Genomic DNA, 20,180 nt, shown 5'->3' with positions numbered 1-20,180 from the left:
CATACTCAGCAATAAAACAAAACGCCTAGAATTATCAAAGCCAATCTACTTTTCAAAGAAAGTAGAAAGGTAGAGAGAGGCGGCGACCAAGGAATCCAGTAGAGTCAGTCTACTCATCAACACGCTCTGCACAGAGGAAGAAAAGGAAACACTTGATTTTCAGTCAGTGTTCTTTAACACACAGAAAAGTTCCACAAACATGTGTTCCCAAAATCTACCTTCCAAAACGAAACAAGAAAGAAAAAAGACCAGAGAATTCAGTCGTCAGTCTGCTGCTCAACATATATTGCATAAGGCAAAAAGGACTCACTGATGTTTAGTCATTGTCCTTTAGCTCATCATAGCACCGTTCAACAAAAAAAAGGGAGAGGTTTACAGTAGTGGATAAAAAAAACACAATCAAAGCCAAAAAGCACTAATGCCCTGCAATGTTCGAGTCTGTACTTTCCTAAAGGAAACAGAAATCGGAGTTCTGTTCGAAAAACATAAACATTCTTCTATAGGTCTTAACCCTTCAATATACTATCTTTCCCTGTTACTTAAAGAGAGAAAAAGACATTAAATTAATAGAGCATTTCCTGTATTATTTAGGCCAAGAGATCAAATTGCCTTTGTTTTTAATTCTTTTATGCAGAATCCGGGTCTAAAGTTATTTTCTCTTGAGACCATGAGAGCCTCTAGCTCCTGCAATAATTCTTCACCCCCTACCTCCCATTTTCTGTGCTTTACAGGGGGAGGGAGAAGTTCGGACACCTGGACAAGGGCTTCAAAATCTGCACTTACCACTGCCCAGCTCGTTATTTCTTGCACTTTATCCCCCTTCTTTTTTACTCTGGGCCTAAGATTACAAGTAGAAGTGAGGGGACAACTCTGAGAAAAAGGAATGGGTCCATCTTCTGCTTCCTTCAGGGGGAGCGGCTGTACCTTTGACTCTAAAAGTCTCTGAGGGAAATGATGTTGCTTCTTCTGGCAATTTGCAGCACGAGGGGTAACTTTCCGTGTTGTGCCTCTCATCACTTTTTTAACCTCATGAGGTTTCACTGACTCTTTGGGAAGGAGGATTGGGGGAGGGGGAACCTCAGGTGGAGTAGCTCTCTCTTCTCTTGACTTTTTTTTAATGTCTTGCTGGGATTAAAGGTTACTTTGTGAGGTTTTTGTCCTTTGCCTGATCCTACATTTTCTTTTTATTCTCCTTAGAAGTACCTTGGGGGAACTCAAATGTTCATGGATCTTCCAGACTCAGATGACCTGAGGTGTCACAGGTGGTGGGGTTAAAGCTTTCTTCGACCGAGAGGTAAGGGGAGGTGGGGCAGGTGATTTTATCTTTGGGCACCACCGTTTGGTGTGCCCCATCTGATGGCAGAGATAACTCCTCTCCTCACCCATGGTGTAATAAACCTTGTAAGGGTGGCCTGCAAAAGAAACTCTAAACCACCTTTCCTCTTGTCTTCCTCCAGGCAGTTTGATAATATCTTGGCGATTCAATGATTTTAAATGCTTCAAACCTGCCTCCCAATGCCTGAAAGAAATTATGGAGATTTCTGACTTCCTCTCCTTGAATCTTTAAATGTGGCTGTAGTATTTCATCTAGGAAATAGGGTGGTACATTAGACAGTATTACTCTTGTCCCTGGCTCTTCCAGGGGTTTAAGTTGTTGAACTGTACCTCTGATTTGAATTTTCCCTGCCCTAGCTCTTTTCACTGCAGTGTCCGGGGCTTTCATAGCTGCCAGAATATCTTCTGGGCTCACCAATTTTGCTACAGCGGAAGCATATTGATGTATGTGTATGCACAATTAAGCTTTGGAATTTGTTGCCAGAGGATGTGGTTAGTGCAGTTAGTGTAGCTGGGTTCAAAAAAGGTTTGGATAAGTTCTTGGAGGAGAAGTCCATTAACTGCTATTAATCAAGTTGACTTAGGGAATAGCCACTGCTATTAATTGCATCAGTAGCATGGGATCTTCTTAGTGTTTGGGTAATTGCTAGGTTCTTGTGGCCAGGTTTTGGCCTCTGTTGGAGACAGGATGCTGGGCTTGAACCAGCATGGCAATTTCTTATGTTCTTATGAAACTTGGCAGCAAGTGACAGGATAGCATGTGGCGCCAGACTATGGTCCCGCTGCCAGGTAGGTTTTTCCTCTGTGCATCAAGGGACTGTAACTCTGATTTCTCTAATGGCTGTCCTAGATCATTAGTAAGTGTGTTTATCCTGCTTTTCTTCTGGTTTTTTTTTCTACATCACTCTTTGTTTGGCCTGTGTTTCGATTCTATTCTTATTTATTTATTTAAAATCTTTTCTATACCTTCATTAAGTTATGTACCATCACAACAGTTTACAGTAAGGCACAAAATACTACTGAGTAGTATATTTTCGTAAATTATACAATTATATAAAGTGCCCTCAGGGATCCGGTTACAGAAGATTTCAATATAAAAGACTATTTTGATGATAAATCTCGAGTTTTGTCCATTTGAAACATGTCTCCTTAATAATTTACTGTTGCTCATTCTTGTTCTATATCCAACTTTAAAAGTGAAACTTCAAAGTAAAATCAAGTAGAGACTTGGTGCTGGTGTTGATGTTATCATGCCTGCTTTTATTTACTTTCTTTATCTCCATTTTCTTTGCAAAAAGCTTGTTTGTGTAGCCAGGTTTTTAAGCTTCTTTTAAATAGTTTGAAGTTTCTCTGCAATCTTATCTCAAGTGGCATTGTGTTCCATAGTATGCAACCGGCCAGTGACAATGCTCGTTCTCTGACCTGGGTTAGTCTTGCTGTTTTGACAGAGGGGACAGTTAGTAGTGCTTTGTTAGCCGATCTTAGGTTTCTATGTGGCACATGTACGCGCAGAGCTGTGTTAAGCCACTCGGCTTTATCATCATGGATTAGTTTATGTATTGTGCACAGTGTTTTATATTGTATACTTTGTTCTATGGGTAGCCAATGTAGTTCGGCTAGTGTTTCGGTAATGTGATCTCCTTTCCTTTTACCAGTAAGTACTCTTGAAGTATTTGGAGTGGTCTTATGGTTGTGTATGGTAGTCCTAAAAATAGGGCGTTGCAGTAGTCGATTTGCAAATATTAGAACCTGCAGTACTGTTCGAAAATTATCTCATGTTAATAAAGGTTTTAATTTCCTTAGCACCATTAGCTTTGCATATACTTCTTTTACTTTTAGTGATACATGTTGTTTCAGGCTGAGTTCTGGGCCAATTATTACTCCAAGGTTCCGAACCTTATCTGCTAATTCAATTTTGTGATTGTTTTTAAGCATTATTGGGGTTTGTATTAGCTCTAAATTTTTCCGTTCTAAGTGTAAGAATTCAGTTTTTTCAATATTTATAACTAGTTCCATTTGATTTAAAAGTTGCTTAATAATGTCCAAGAAGATGTTAGCTAGGTTTAATGTTTTTTTGATGGTGTCATCAATTGGTAAAATTAGTTGTATGTCATCCGCATAAATGTAATGTATGATCCCGAGGCCCGCAAGTAGATGGCATAAAGGTAACAGGTAGATATTGAAAAGTGTTGTAGATAGTGCCGATTCTTGAGGTACCCCTGTTTCTAACCTGACTTTTTTTGACATTGTGTGTTTGATCTGTACCTGGAAGAATCTGTTGCTTAGATATGATTTGAACCAGGCTAATGTGTTGCCATGTAAACCTATTTCTTCTAGTCTTTTTATTAGTATTACATGATTCACTGTGTCGAAGGCTGCTGAGAGATCTAACATAAGGATGTAGTGTTTTCCACTATCAAAGCCTCTTAGAATATTATCAGACAGTGAAAGTAGTAGGGTTTCAGTGCTATAATGATTACGAAAGCCGTGTTGTGCGGGGTATAGGATGTTGTCTTCTAGATGTTCTGCTAGTTGTTTTTGTATCGTTTTTTCAATTAATTAATTTGGCAATTAACGGTACATAACAACATAAGAACATGCCATACTGGGTCAGACCAAGGGTCCATCAAGCCCAGCATCCTGTTTCCAACAATGGCCAATCCAGGCCATAAGAACCTGGCAAGTACCCAAAAACTAAGTCTATTCCATGTTACCGTTGCTAGTAATAGCAGTGGCTATTTTCTAAGTCAACTTAATTAATAGCAGGTAATGGACTTCTCCTCCAGGAACTTATCCAATCCTTTTTTAAACACAGCTATACTAACTGCACTAACCACATCCTCTGGCAACAAATTCCAGAGTTTAATTGTGCGTTGAGTAAAATAGAACTTTCTCCGATTAGTTTTAAATGTGCCACATGCTAACTTCATGGAGTGCCCCCTAGTCTATTATCCGAAAGAGTAAATAACCTATTCACATCTACCCGTTCTAGACCTCTCATGATTTTAAACACCTCTATCATATCCCCCTTCAGCCATCTCTTCTCCAAGCTGAAAAGTCCTAACCTCTTTAGTCTTTCCTCATTGGGGAGCTGTTCCATTCCCCTTATCATTTTGGTAGTCCTTCTCTGTACCTTCTCCATTGCAATTATATCTTTTTTGAGATGTGATGACCGGAATTGTACACAGAATTCAAGGTGCGGTCTTACCATGGAGTGATACAGAGGCATTATGACATTTTCCATTTTATTCACCATTCCCTTTCTAATAATTCCCAACATTCTGTTTGCTTTTTTGACTGCCGCAGCACACTGAACCGACGATTTCAATGTGTTATCCACTATGACGCCTAGATCTCTTTCTTGGGTTGTAGCACCTAATATGGAACCTAACATTGTGTAACTATAGCATGGGTTATTTTTCCCTATATGCATCACCTTGCACTTGTCCACATTAAATTTCATCTGCCATTTTGATGCCCAATTTTCCAGTCTCACAAGGTCTTCCTGCAATTTATCACAATCTGCTTGTGATTTAACTACTCTGAACAATTTTGTATCATCTGCAAATTTGATTATCTCACTCGTCGTATTTCTTTCCAGATCATTTATAAATATATTGAAAAGTAAGGGTCCCAATACAGATCCCTGAGGCACTCTGTTATGAACTGCTCTGCCCGTGGGCTTCCCCACGAGCAGGCACTCACCATGTCACCGGCTTTCTTCACCCGACGCGGCAGGACGCCACCGTCGGGCCTCCAACGCGGTTGGAGCCGTGGTCTTGCCTACCCCACGCGGCCCGGAGGCCGCCCTGGATCCTTATCTCCTCCGCGGTCGGAGCCACAGCCTGCCTGCCTCCCCCGGTAGGGCCGGGACTGCCCCCGAAGCCATGTCCATCTTTGCAGCGCTAAGGCCGCATCCCCGGGCTGGTCCAGCGGCTAGAGCCGCCCCTGGGGCTCCCCGCAGCGGCTGGAGTCGCTGTCGATGTCAGGGCCTGCTCGTCAGGCCCTGCTTGCATCTATGCGCACAGACGTTGGTGCAGGCCGCTGTCCATGGTTCTGCACAGCTCCCTGCTCCTGCTTGCTTCTTAACGGCGCGTGCCTCTCTGCCTGATTTAAAGGGCCAGGCACAGGAAGTGTGCTGGCCCCACTTGTAATGGGACTTCCTGCTTTAGCCCTATAAAGGGCTGCTCCGTCAGTCTGTTCCTTGCCTTGCATCTGAGTGACATCTCCTCTGGAGGCTCCTGCCTGCCAGAGTCTTGTAAGGTCTTCTGTTCTCTGTGGAGCTCCTTGTCTTGTCTGCCTTCTTCCATGTCTTCTTGTCTTGGTGTTTTGCCTGAGGTCCCGGTCCATGTTTGATGTCTCGCCATGATAGTCTACCTCCTGATGTGCCTGCCTTCCAGGATGTTCTTCCCTGCATCTTCGTCTGGTGCTCCTGTGCCTTTTGACCCTGTAGGCCTGTTCTCTCGGATGATGTGTGCCCGGGAATGAGGTGGCCTGCAGGTGGGATTGCCCTGGTGCTCTTGAGCCTCCGTTCCCGCCAGCCATAGAGGGAGCTTCGGGTGACACCGGCTTCGTCATTGGAGTTTCTCTTTGCCTGGACTTTCCCTGCCCTTGTCCCGTTCTCCTCGTGGTCCATGACCAGCCTTCAAGGGCTGTGTAGGGTGCGTAGTGGGACAGGGTGGTCCGCGACTCAGTCCCGCGGGTGGCCTGAGTAGGGCACCCTGAGAGACAGTGCAAATGTCCTTCCGCCCAGCTGTTGTCAAGTACCAAGTGTCTTCATCAGCGATGCCGTCGCATCAACCAAGTTTCTTCGTCAAGGATGCAGTCACATCAACTAAGTGTTTTGTCAGCGATGCCGTCGCATCAACCATAGTCCTGTCTTCGTGTCAAGGCCTCCGTCTGCCCTCAACCTCAGACCAGGCCTGCTGCTCCATGCTGTTCCGCAGCAGGTCCGAAAGGGCTCGGAATGGTCGGAGGACCATTCAACTTCCAACATCCTTGGATGTTGGCCTTGGGAGCTTGCAGGCCTGGCAGAGGGTCAGCCCGTTAGCCATACGGAGCCCGCCGTCAACCCTCGGCTCGGCCCTGAAGGTCTGGGCCTGGGCTGAGGCCCAAGGGCACACTAAACCACCAGAGTGTAACAGAATGCAAGGCCCTTAGAGGCCGTTCCGACTGCTACACAACACACCCCACTGCCCACTCCCTTCCACTGAGAAAATTGTCCATTTAATCCTACTCTCTGTTTCCTGTCTTTTAGCCAGTTTGCAATCCACGAAAGGACATCGCCACCTATCCCATGACTTTTTACTTTTCCTAGAAGCCTCTCATGAGGAACTTTGTCAAACGCCTTCTGAAAATCCAAGTATACTACATCTACTGGTTCACCTTTATCCACATGTTTATTAACTCCTTCAAAAAAGTGAAGCAGATTTGTGAGGCAAGACTTGCCTTGGCTAAAGCCATGCTGACTTTGTTCCATTAAACCATGTCTTTCTATGTGTTTTGTGATTTTGATGTTTAGAACACTTTCCACTATTTTTCCTGGCACTGAAGTCAGGCTAACCCGTCTGTAGTTTCCCGGATCGCCCCTGGAGCCCTTTTTAAATATTGGGGTTACATTTGCTATCCTCCAGTCTTCAGGTACGATGGATGATTTTAATGATAGGTTACAAATGTTTACTAATAGGTCTGAAATTTCATTTTTTAGTTCCTTCAGAACTCTGGGGTGTATACCATCCAGTCCAGGTGATTTACTACTCTTCAGTTTGTCAATCAGATCTACCACATCTAGGTTCACCGTGATTTGATTCAGTCCATCTGAATCATTGCCCATGAAAACCTTCTCCAGTACGGGTACCTCCCTAACATCCTCTTCAGTAAACACTGAAGCAAAGAAATCATTTAATCTTTCCACGATGACCTTATCTTCTCTAAGTGCCCCTTTAACCCCTCAATCATCTAACGGTCCAACTGACTCCCTCACTGGTCTGTAGTTGTTCAGGATTAGGGGATCCATGTTTTTTTTCTTTATGATTGGTTTAATTATGGCTCCTTTCAGGGATTGCGCCTTCCTTTAGCAATAAGTTTATAATTTTTGTTAGTGCTGGGGCAGTTATGTCAGCTAGCTTTTTCAAGTCCATGATCGGTATTGTGTCAATTATATGGGGTGCTGGGTTTAGCTTTCTTAGCATGGTTTCTACTTCTGAACAGGATGTTTCAATGAACGAGGTCCATTGTGTAACGTCTCTTGAGCACATTTTAATCTCTTGTTTATTTGCCTTTGGGATTTTGTCTCTTAATTTCATATTTTTGTCACTAAAGAACTGTGCTATTTCATTGCATTTGTACTCTGGTAAGTTCTGAGGAGAGTTAGTTTTATCTTTTGTGAGGTCATTAAAAATGGAGAACAATGTTTTTGAGTTGGAGAATTTTTCTATTTTTGAGTTGAAATATTGTTTCTTTGCGTCCAAGATTTTTTGCTTGTAGTAGGCCAGGTGTTTTCGGTATTTAACTAGGTTTTCTGTTTCATGTTTTTTCCATTCTTTTTCTTTTTTCCTAAGATTTTGCTTAATCTCTTTTATTTTTTGGTTGTACCAGGGATTTGTTTGCTTGGGTTCTTTGATGTGTATATTTTTGTTGGGATTTATTTCATCTGCTAATCTTTTTGTCTTATTAGCCCATGCGGTTGTTGCTGTGTGGCAGTCATCATAGTTAAAGTTTGTTAATGTTTCTTCTAATTTGTCTTTCAGGGTTTCAATGTTATAAGGAGGACGGTATTTAAATTAAATTGGTTCCTTTTTTTTTTTTTATCTCTAGTGGTCCTAAATTTTTAATGGTAGTTTGGATAAGGAAATGATCTGACCAAGGAATTTGTGTTCAATTCATGTTAATGTGTTCAATGTAGCTGTTGTAGATACATATTAGGTCTAGTGAGTGTCCTGCCTTGTGTGTAAGTTTGTATATAATTTGTTTAAAACCTAGTGCCTTCATTATGTCATTTAGTGTCTGGCATGTATTTGATAATGGTCGTGTGTCCATGTGCAGGTTGAAATCACCTAGTATGATGGTAGGTTTAGATGTATTTATGTGTATTGTAAGGAATTCGATTAGTGGAGAAATGTTTAATTCGAGGAGACTTGATGGGCAGTAGATAAGACAGATTTGTATTTGGTTTGTTTCAAATATCACAATTTCATGTAATTTTTGGAGGTGTGGTTGTTAACAGTTTGCATTTAAATTTTTTTTCAATTATTAGTAGTAAACCCCCACCTTGTTTATTTATTCTGGGAATTGAAAAAAGTCATAATTTTTATGTGCGATCTGGTTTTTTAGTACCGTATCTGATTTTTTTAGCCATGATTCTGTGATTGCAATGAAACTAGGTTTGATGTCATAGATTAGATCTGTGATGATGGGAAATTTCTTAGATACTGATTGAGCGTTGACTAGTAATAATGTAATCAATAACAGTTTATTCATACTTGTGCAATTGGTTCTTTCAATTTGAATGATATTATTTGAGTTCTTATTATTCAAATCCTGGTGTCTTATATTTCTTGCAGTGTTGTGGTCTTTGTGTTTCTTTATGGAATTGTAGCCATATTTACCTTTGTTGAGGCACACTTGGATTGAGTGTGTTTCAGGTTTTGTTTCCTCCATGTTTTGTGTTTCATGAATTATTTGTGCAATCAGTCAGTGCTTTTTGCTCAAAATGACAGTTGTTTCCTTTGGCCTTTCTCTAATATTTTCTGGAGTTATTTGGAAACCTCCTCCTTCCTTCAAAGTCCCCGCTGTGGGTGCCAGCTGTTCTTGGGTCTGCCCTAAAGGTGAAAACTTCATCAGGAACCAAGGATATTCCAGGCATCCGAAATGAAGGGGACTTTCTGGGTACAACTTCACAAATTCCTTGGGGAAACTTTTGCCCTGGGGCGGATCCCTTAAGTTCCCAATGCCAGGAGGTTTTATCTTTCTTTTGAAGGGGTCCATTTTACCTGTTATGGCATTAATTTATTTTTGTCACTTCAACTGAGGGTAGGTTGGAAGTAGAAGGATCCGAGTGGGCCTTGCTGGTTCGGTTTTAAGCTGCTGTGTAATAGGTGAACCACTCCTCCTTCCTCTTCTTCCTTCCTTGTCTCTCTTTTTATGTAAATCTGGATTTCCTAGAGTAATAACCTCTTCTTGGGGTTCCCCTTGCTGTTCTCTGCTCAGGGATCTCACTGTGTCTTCTTTTGATTCAATGAGGAATTCTATGACCTCTGGAGGAAGGGGGGGTTGATTGAGACCACATGGCGAGATTCAAAGTTTCATCGACCTCCGAGGGTGCCCACTGGTCATCAGAAAGGTCCTCTTCTACAGCAAGTCATCTGCGATATCCTCCGAGCGTATCTCTGAATAGCTGAGGCCCTCCTTCTCTTCTGAAGAAGGGAAAGGCTGCTGGATTTCTTCAGGGCTGTTGATTTTAACTACCCCCTCATTCTCCATTATGTTTTCCAGCGCTATGGAGGTGGGACGCCGCCATTCTATGAACTAGTTGAGCAAGCTTTCCAATTATGACTACCTCCACAATCACCACACTAACCAACAGGCCAAATTACAGCATATTCCATTCATGCCAATTGTACAATTTAACAAACCCTTCTCTACAGCAGCTCACTTCAAAGTTTTCTTAATTCCAGTATGTACATAGAACCTTCAGTAAGACTAAACATGGTTCCTCTTTCTTGTTTCTTTTCATGACCCTTATAATATAATCTATGCGCCCTTTAATACAATATGTGTTTTTCCCCTTTCTATTCTAATCAAAGTTTTATGCCCTGTTCTATGTAATTGTATTCTTACATGCCTGTTCTCTGAGTTACAATGTAAACCGAGATGATATGTAAATTTTACATGAATTCCGGTATATAAAAATGTTAAATAAATAAATAAATAAATAAATAGATAGATAGATAGATAGATGTGGTTGCCTCTACCTCTTCCTGCTTATTGAGGGGGTCTGAGTTGTTTTCTCCTAAAGTTCCAGGGTTAGCAAGAATGTCTTTGCCTTGGGAGTCAGGCATAGCCATAATGAGCTTTCCTGTGGCATCTGGAGTTTCATCTTTTCCACCTTCCTGGAGTGTGTGGGACTCTAGTGCTGATATTCTCCCCTTTTCTTTCTTTTATTTTCTGCTAATAGACTAGCGAAAGTCGGAAGAGAGCTAGGTCTTCCTTTGGAGGCTTGGACCTGTGGTATTACACCCTGTTGGAAGGCTTTGACCATCTTGGTGATTTCCCTCCACTCCAACTCAATAGATTTTTCAGTAGGCCAGTAAGGCTTAGGGGTGGAGAGAAGGGGTTCCCTTGCTAGAGCCTCTAGTTACTGGTGATAGTGTTATTTTTTGGGGCATGGGGTTTTCAGCTGCCCCTTCATTATTTTTCAAAGGGGGTTAAGGCACTTCTACCTGCACCTCCTTTTTTTTCTTTCAGTCTAGAAAGTATGTTTCTACTCTAAAATTAACCTAGTCTTGCAGCCTAACAAGAACAAGCACTGAAGAAACTTTAAAGGGATTAAGCAAACACAAAATGGAGGTAAAAAAAAAAAAAGAGGGGGAGGGGGAAACAAAAGAACCTAAACCAGGAAAGGAACCTCCACTCCTAATTTAAACAAAAAAAGCTCTTGGCTTTTTGCTGCTACTTTCTCCATGTTTGAGCCCTTCTTGCAGCCTGCACTGTTCTAGAAGTTGGGGAGAAAAAAACCAAAGCCTTACCTTCTGGCATTTCAGAAAGGCAGAACCTTGCAGGTGAAAAAAAGCTTCCTGGGGAGAGCAGCAGCTGAAGTAGGGAGGTGGGGAAGGGAAGGAAGGGAGGGAAAGGCTAGGCTGCTCTGCCAGGCAAGAGAGTCCAGCAGACTCCCTCTCTCAATTCCCGAGGCACAGCACAGCCCCCACTGGGTCCCTCACCCTCCCTCACTTAGTGCTGGGCCAAGACCAGAGAGAAAGGGCTGCGGCAAACCAGCCAAGGGTTACAGGCACAGAGGAGGGGAAGAGACAATCAGAGTCACTGGGTGAGGAAAGGGAAGAGACAGTGCACACAGAGAAAAGGGGAGGGAAAGAAAGATAGACACATGGGGAGCAAGGGAGGAAAAAGACAGGGGGGGATTGGAAGGAAGGTTACAGGGAAGGGGAGACCCACAACAGGAGCATGAGGGAAGGAGACAAACATGGGGGGAAGGGAGAGACAGAAGAGGCACAAAAGAGACAGGGGGACACAGGAGGAAAGGAGATAGAGAAAGATGGAGGCACTGGGGAGGAGAGGGAGACAGGAGGGAAGAAGAAGGGAGAGAAAGGACTAGAGACCGGTAGGCAGCACAAGAGAGGAGTGCACAGGAGGGGGAGGGCATATTGAGTGACAGGTGGCACAAGGGAGACAAGAGATGAAAGGTTGGAAAGCTTTTAAGGAAAGGGAGAGTGAACCACCTGTCAGAGAGGAGGCTAAGTGTTTGAGAGTGTGTGTGTGTGTGTGTGTGTGTGTGTATGAGAGAGGAGGCTCTGTGTTTATGGGGAAATATGGAGGTGGATGTGTATTAGAAAGGCTTTAGTTGTGTTGGAGAGCTAAACTGCATGAGAGAGGCTGCATTTGATGTCTTTATGAAGACAGTTCAAATAACATTTTATAAAAGTGAGGGGGGTGCTTGAAGTGGATCAACAAATGACAGTAGTCTGTAACCCCCCCCCCCCCCCCCCCCCCCCCACACACACACACCTCACCTCCCAAAGCATGAAGTTTAGTGGGGTGTCCAGTTATGGTCCATGGAAAAGTTGGCCACCCTAATCCTTATGTATATTCGTGTTTCAGGAAAAATTGGGTTTCCTAGTATTCTGCAGTAAATACATTTCTCTTCCTTACCTGGCTTTTCCAGTTGTCCGGTAGAGGCATATGATGATTGGATCCCTGATTCTTTTCATAATAGTACATTTGCGCATTGAGATCTGGGAAATTCCGATTGAGATCCACTTCATTAATGTTGTTCCTGCCGGTGAGATATCCGTTTCCATTTGGACCCTGCCAGTAGAGGATAGGGCTGTAACTATACGATGGAGATGCTATGTTACCACTGGTATTTTGTTCAGTCTCAGATAATCTTATTTTGGAAACTTGTTTCCTGTCATTGTTTAATTTTCTTTTAAAATTGCAGATGTAGCCAGGGACAGATATAAGAATTGGAGGCAGTGGGGGGAGCGGGTAAGGGAAGGAGAAAAGGTTATAAATAAAAGGAAGAAACCTGTATATCTAAATGCAGGATTAGGACTCAGATTAGAATAGCAGACTGAGGTACGAGGAACTGTGACACTGAAACCAGGGTAGTCAAGTATATCTGTATCATCTGGGGGTAGGAGTCTTGGGATGCAGGAGATTAGACACAGCAAAAGGCTTCTGTGCATGATGGAGTGTGTCAAGGGAGGCATTCGAAAGAAAAGAAAAATTCATTGTACTATGAGGCAAAAAGCTCCTAATCTCTCAGGACAATCTTACTGTGGGTCTTGATATACAGATACCTGCGCTGCAGCTACTTCATATCCATCTGGATTCATGGAAGGTAGGATGTGAAGCCGTGTATTCTGGATCAGTCTGGTGATCCGATCGTTCCCCAGCCGATACTGCTCACACAGGAACTCAGAGAGCTGGATGAGGAGCTCTCTACCTAGCACCTCATTGCCATGCATATTGCCAACATACTTAAATTCAGGCTCCACTGGGAAAAGAGAGAAAAATATCAGCTAAATTCTCTCATGCCAAAGGAAAGAAAGATTAAAACCAGCCCAAAGAGGATATTGTAATGAACTGCCAAGGCTTTAGCACTTCTCAAGCTGATAGGACTAGCTAGAGCCAGACGTATCCCAGGAAGATGGCTTGGAGGGCTTCCCCACACAGCTCTGCCAAAGCACTTCAGTCATGATCTTCCTTATCCAACCATTTAATTTCAGTCTTGAGATGAGATTATCAGTTGTAACTAAATGTGTGCACATGAAGACATTTTTGCAAGTTAAAGGTCAGATTTTAAAAGGCTTGCGTGTGTAAAATGTGGGGGTTATTTATTTATTTTATTTATTTATTTATTTCAAATTTTTATATACCGGCATTCGAGACAGCAGTCACATCATGCTGGTTCACATAAAACAGGGGTGCATAGTAAACATAACTATAACAATGGTGCTGAAAAGGCAGTTACATTATATATTTATTTATTTAAGAGCTTTTATATAAATATATATATATTTATATATTTAAGAGCTTTTATATTTATTACATTATATATTTATTTATTTAAGAGCTTTTATATACCGATGTTCATGTACTGGTACATATCACGTCGGTTTAGTAAAGGGCCCAACCATGCGCGAAACCCCCAATACGCGCTGAAGTGCTGGGGCAGATGAAAGGGGCAGGCCGGGAGTGTGGGGCCTGGGCAGGGTGGGAATTGGGAAGAAGCTTGATTGCGTCGCCACACATAATTGAAAAAGTCCTAACCCCTGCGCACGGAGACCACCCACCCGCACATGTGCATTCGGGAACTGTATTTTATAACGTGCGCACTGACACGCACATGTTATAGAATAGCCACGTCCATGTACATGCGCCAGGAACCATGCACATATAGACATGCACATGGGCCTTTTAAAATCTGGTCTTAAAGTACAAATTAATTTACATTTTCCTTTACAGATGTTATTGGTGTTCATTGTCAGTTTTTCTCACTGGGATGTCACATTTTAGACTCTACATCAGCAAGCCCAATATCAGATAATAAAATTGCACTAAAAACTTACTGAAAAGTCAACTGGAAGCTTTAAGCAGCATTAGTGGCAACATTCTTCAAAATATCAAATTGTCAGTTTCTTAGCTTTGTTGCTGCTTTTTTTTTTTTTTAATTTGGATCCTAGATTTCCTTTCTTTCTAGACTAATAGGTATAAAAAAAAGTATGCACCTTTTTATTATGGCCACACTGCCTCTTTTTTAAAAGGAATCTCCTTCCTTAAACCTACAATATAGCTGTGTATGATGTGTTTTGTTTGACATGTAGTAGGGGGATACCTGTGCAGAATAAGTTCAGAGGAAAAATTTGGAGCAAGAAATGCCAAGACCAAACAAGTGAGTGTGCATAGTATTGAATGAGTGCATCTTTAGTCCAAGAAATTAATTCCTTGTAATTTCTATAAAGGAAAAATAATTTCAAGCAATAAAGCATGCAAGCAAATCTTTCTGTAACAAATTTCATAGAACTTTGTCCCAATTGTTAAATTTTAGATAACATCTCAAAGCACATTTTGAACAAGTTTGTGCTTGCACAATTTTTTTCTGTGATGGGGTAACATAATATTATACTACAGTAGGGGATGGCAGAAAAAGAGAAGTCATTCTGATATTTACATTGTGTGGTCTCTTGCAGGCCACTAGAGTGTATTCAGTTTGTCCCACTCAAAGAATTTTCCAGCAGAAGGGTCATGTAGAGTTCAGAGAGATGTGAGTCAGGCAGTGATCTGTGGGAGGTTCTTTACCCTTAATAGGACGTGTTTCTGGTTTGATATGAAAAGTGCTTCCCACAAGTCCCAGAAGGAGTTTTGAAGGAGATTGAAGGGGAATCCTGAACAAGGGTTTTCAGAGGTCTGTGTTGAAGATTTTGTTGAGAATCTGCATTAAAGCCTGGAAGATTTGTAAGGCTGGACTGTGAAGTCTGAGATTGCTGGAGGACAGGGCCGGTGCTAGCTTTGTTGCTGCCCTGTGTGAACAATTACTGTGCTGCCCCCCGCCAATTCATTCAGTCTCTGTCCCAGGCCCACCAAATAAAGCTCAGCTCCCTCCAGCAATCTATATTTTTAAAAACTGACACCCATCCATTCCTCCTTGCACACACCCTCCCACACACACATACTCCCACACCCTCTATAGCCACACAACATTTAATTATGCACTTGTAATACATTTTGCATGAAAAAGAACATTCACAAGTACAGTCTTCTGAGGCAAAATATCACTTACAACATTTATATTATATTTACATGCACTTCTGTGGTGCCAGCCAGAAAACTTTGCAAAAAAAGTCACTTGGAACTCCTATGGAGTTTATAATGGCACCTCAGAAAGCCATGAATAACACATAATTACCATTACAATATAGTAAACCTCCCATACCAAAACAATCCTAACTGCAGCATTCAAACAGTAGCAACTTTATCCATGAAAAGGCAAGACTGCAAATATTATACCAGGCCCTAGAACACCAATACACCTCCTATTGGGAAAACAGAACAAGCTAGGCTGCTATAGATCCCTACACAGAAACTACATGCCAGCAAAATAGCTCACCTCGTTACATATAGCAGACCTTGACCAAATACAGAATAAAAAGAGTCCAGAAAGTATAAATAGAAACGTGCTAAGAAAAACTGAACTGGAACCCACAACAAGTCAGACTCTATATGCAGAGCAACAATGGAAAAACAGAAACATTACCATTCTTTATAAAATGTTAAATAATAAAATTAAGAAATATAAAACTTAATAGTAAAATCATATTCATAAAAATATTTCAAGCCAGTTAATGAATATCCAAAATTTCCCAAACACAAATACAATATTTCAAAAAATCCAATAATTAAAAAATGTTCTAATATTTCCCCAAAAAACAATAAAATATTTCAAAACAGCAAAAACATCAAATTACACCCAGTATTTAAAACTAATAAGGATTGAAAAATCTCCTGCTCTCCATACCTGAGATCTTTTGATTTCCAGACACCCTGAGATTTTCATGGATTCGAGGACATAGGGCCGCATAAACTTTATCTTCTCTCTCACACACAGACAGTAACACACTGATTCTCACACACTCCCTGTCTCATTATCATGCCTATGCTCTCACATATACTCCCTCTGTCCCTCACAGACACGTGTGTGTGCACATGCCTGTGAGAGCCTATATGTGATACATAGGCTTTCACACATACACATACATACAGGCTCACACACATATGCACACAGGCTGTCACACAGCTACATACACACAAGCTTTCACACAGACACACACAGGCTTGCACATAGACATATACACATACATAAGCTCTCACATATATGCAGATATACACACATACACACAAGCTTTCACACAGACACATTCAACCCTTGATTTTTAGGCACAATACACTTTCCCACCCTTGATTTTTAGGCACAAGACACTTTCTCATTAAAAATCAATCAGGGTCTTATCTAAAACATAATATTGTACCAGCCCTTATTGAAAGTTTAATCATCCCCTTGTAGGACACTAGTTGGTTAATTACTAAATTCACCTGTAAATTTAAAGTACTCTCATTCCAACTTCCTTAGTATCCTAAACTTAACTAGGAACTCAATATAACTAAGATGAAGGCAGCAGTCCAGCAGCAAGAGGGGGGCTTTCCAGTCTTTTGCATTGAGTGTCACATGTATGATTTTTTACCCGCCGGTGAGAGATTGTATGTGTGCACTCGGTGCAAAGAGCTCCTGGCTCTCAGGGAACAAGTCCGATCTCTGGAGGCTAGAGTAGCAGACTTGGAGGAGCTGAGGGAAACAGAGAGGTACATAGACGAGACTTTCAGGGACATAGTAGTCAAGTCCCAAATCCATTCTGGCAGCCCCAGTGCTGCCTTGGATCAGAAAGGTCTCCCAATAGGAGAACATCACCCTGGTGTAGCAGGAAGTGATCCTGTAGCAAGGACCTGCTCTCCAGGTGATGTATTGTCCTCTCGCACTGAGGACAAATCTCCCAGGGCTACTGCCCAGGAGGGAAGGGTTAGGCTGGCCATCATAGTTGGTGATTCGATTATTAGAAATGTAGCTAGCAGGGTAGCTGGTGGACGTGAAGACAGCCTGGTAACTTGCCTGCCTGGTGCGAAGGTGGCAGACCTCACGCATCATCTAGATAGGATTATTGACAGTGCTGGGGAGGAGCCGGTTGTCGTGGTACATGTGGGCACCAACGACTTAGGAAAATGTGGGAGAGAGGTTCTGGAAGCCAAATTTAGGATTTTAGGTAGGAAGCTGAAATCCAGAACCTCCAGGGTGGCATTCTCTGAAATGCTTCCTGTTCCACGTGCAGGTCCCCAGAGGCAGGCAGAGCTCCAGAGTTTCAATGCGTGGATGAGACGATGGTGCAGGGAAGAAGGATTCAGCTTTGTAAGGAACTGGGAAAACCTTTGGGGAATGGGGAGACTTTTCTGAAAGGATGGGCTCCACCTTAACCAGAGTGGAACCAAGCTGCTGGCACTAACTTTCAAAAAGGAGATAGAGCAGCTTTTAAACTAGAACAAGGGGGAAAGCCGACAGTCACTCAGCAGTGCATGGTTCGGAGAAATGTATCCTTGAAGGATACTAATGAAACAGGAGAGTTAGGGCATCCCAACAGAGAGGTTCCATTAAATGCAAACATAGTTCATATGCCTATATGTAAAAAATCACCAAGGCTAATGAGTTCCGAATTATCCCAAACAACTGAAAAGCAGGTTGTTAAAACAAGCAAAAACCACACTTTGAAATGTCTGTATGCCAATGCCAGAAGTCTAAGAAGTAAGATAGGAGAGTTAGAGTGTATAGCAGCAAATGATGAGATTGACATAATTGGCATCACAGAGACTTGGTGGAAGGTGGATAACCAATGGGACAGTGCTATATCAGGGTACAAATTATATCGCTATGATAGGGAGGATCAACTTGGTGGGGGTGTGGCACTTTATGTCCGGGAGGGTATAGAGTCCAACAGGATAAAGATCATACAAGAGATTAAATGCTCAGTAGAATCTATATGGGTAGAAATCCCATGTGTGTTGGGTAAGAGTATAGTGATAGGAGTATACTACCATCCACCTGGACAAAATGGTCAGACAGATGATGAAATGCTAAGAGAAATCAGGGAAGCAAACCAATTTGGCAGTGCAATAATAATGGGAGATTTCAATTACCCCAATATTGACTGGGTAAATGTAACATCAGGACTTGCTAGAGACATAATATTCTTGGATGTAATAAATGATTGCTTCATGGAGCAATTGGTTCAGGAACCAACAAGAGAGGGAGCTATTTTAGATTTAATTCTTAGTGGAACGCAAGATTTGGTGAGAGAGGTAACGGTGGTGGAGCCACTTGGCAACAGTGATCATAACATGATCAAATTTAAACTAATAACTGGAAGGGGGACAATAAGTAAGTCTGCAGCTCTAACACTAAATTTTAAAAAGGGGAAACTTTGATAAAATGAGGAAATAGAAAAAAAACTGAAAGGTGCAGCTGTAAAGGTTAAAAGTGTTCAACAGGCATGGACATTGTTTAAAAATACAATCCTAGAGGCGCAGTCCATATGTATTCCACGCATTAAGAAAGGTGGAAGGAAGGCAAAACGATTACCGTCATGGTTAAAAGGTGAGGTGAAAGAGGCTATTTTAGCCAAAAAAACATCCTTCAAAAATTGGAAGAAGGATTCATCTGAAGAAAATAGGATAAAACATAAGCATTGTCAAGCTATGTGTAAAACATTGATAAGACAGGCGAAGAGAGAATTTGAAATGAAATGGGCCATAGAGGCAAAAACTCATAACAAAAACTTTTTAAAATATATCCAAAGCAAGAAACCTGTGAGGGAGTCGGTTGGACCATTAGATGACAGAGGGGTTAAAGGGGCTCTTAGGGGAAGATAAGGCCATTGCAGAAAGACAATGAATTCTTTGCCTCTGTGTTTACTAATGAGGATGTTGGGGAGATACCAGTTCCGGAGATGGTTTTCAGGGGTGATGAGTCAGACGAACTGAACAAAATCACTGTGAACCTGGAAGATGTAGTAGGCCAGATTGATAAACTAAATAGTAGCAAATCACCTGGACCGGATGGTATGCATCCTAGGGTTCTGAAGGAACTCAAAAAATGAAATTTCTGATCTATTAGTTAAAATTTGTAACCTATCATTAAAATCATCCATTGTTCCTGAAGACTGGACGGTGGCCAATGTAACCCCAATATTTAAAAAAGGCTCCAGGGGCGATCCGGGTAACTATAGACCAGTGAGCCTGACTTCAGTGCCGGGAAAAATAGTGGAAACTATTCTCAAGATCAAAATTGTAGAGCATATAGAAAGACATGATTTAATGGAACATAGTCAACATGGATTTACCCAAGGGAAGTCTTGCCTAACAAATCTGCTTCATTTTTTTGAAGGGGTTAATAAACATGTGGATAAAGGTGAACCAGTAGATGTAGTGTATTTGGATTTTCAGAAGGCATTTGACAAAGTCCCTCATGAGAGGCTTCTACGAAAACTAAAAAGTCATGGGATAGGAGGCGATGTCCTTTCGTGGATTACAAGGAAACAGAGTAGGATTAAATGGTCAATTTTCTCAGTGGAAAAGGGTAAACAGTGGAGTGCTTCAGGGATCTGTACTTGGACCGGTGCTTTTCAATATATATATAAATGATCTGGAAAGGAATACGACGAGTGAGGTTATCAAATTTGCGGATGATACAAAATTATTCAGAGTAGTTAAATCACAAGCAGACTGTGATACATTACAGGAGGACCTTGCAAGACTTGAAGATTGGGCATCCAAATGGCAGATGAAATTTAATGTGGACAAGTGCAAGGTGTTGCATATAGGGAAAAATAACCATTGCTGTAGTTACACGATGTTAGGTTCCATATTAGGAGCTACCACCCAGGAAAAAGATCTAGGCATCATAGTGGATAATACTTTAAAATCGTCGGCTCAGTGTGCTGCAGCAGTCAAAAAAGCAAATAGAATGTTAGAAATTATTAGGAAGGGAATGGTTAATAGAACGGAAAATG

At 41.8% G+C, this 20,180-nt stretch overlaps 1 protein-coding gene across 1 annotated transcript in view; it reads right to left on the bottom strand.

Moving 5' to 3' along the window:
• Positions 1-20,180, bottom strand: part of CPN1 (carboxypeptidase N subunit 1) — a 79,261-nt gene that overhangs the window by 37,786 nt on the left and 21,295 nt on the right. Inside the window, exons 2-3 of the mRNA XM_029610062.1 lie at positions 12,870-13,066; positions 12,220-12,375 (exon numbers count right to left, since the gene is read on the bottom strand). Coding sequence (XP_029465922.1) covers positions 12,220-12,375; positions 12,870-13,066 — 353 coding nt within the window. The remainder of the gene's footprint in view (positions 1-12,219; positions 12,376-12,869; positions 13,067-20,180) is intronic.

This window comes from Rhinatrema bivittatum, chromosome 7 (assembly GCF_901001135.1).
Source record: "Rhinatrema bivittatum chromosome 7, aRhiBiv1.1, whole genome shotgun sequence".
Lineage (NCBI taxonomy): Eukaryota > Metazoa > Chordata > Amphibia > Gymnophiona > Rhinatrematidae > Rhinatrema > Rhinatrema bivittatum.
This window is presented reverse-complemented; position numbering and strand designations above follow the sequence as displayed.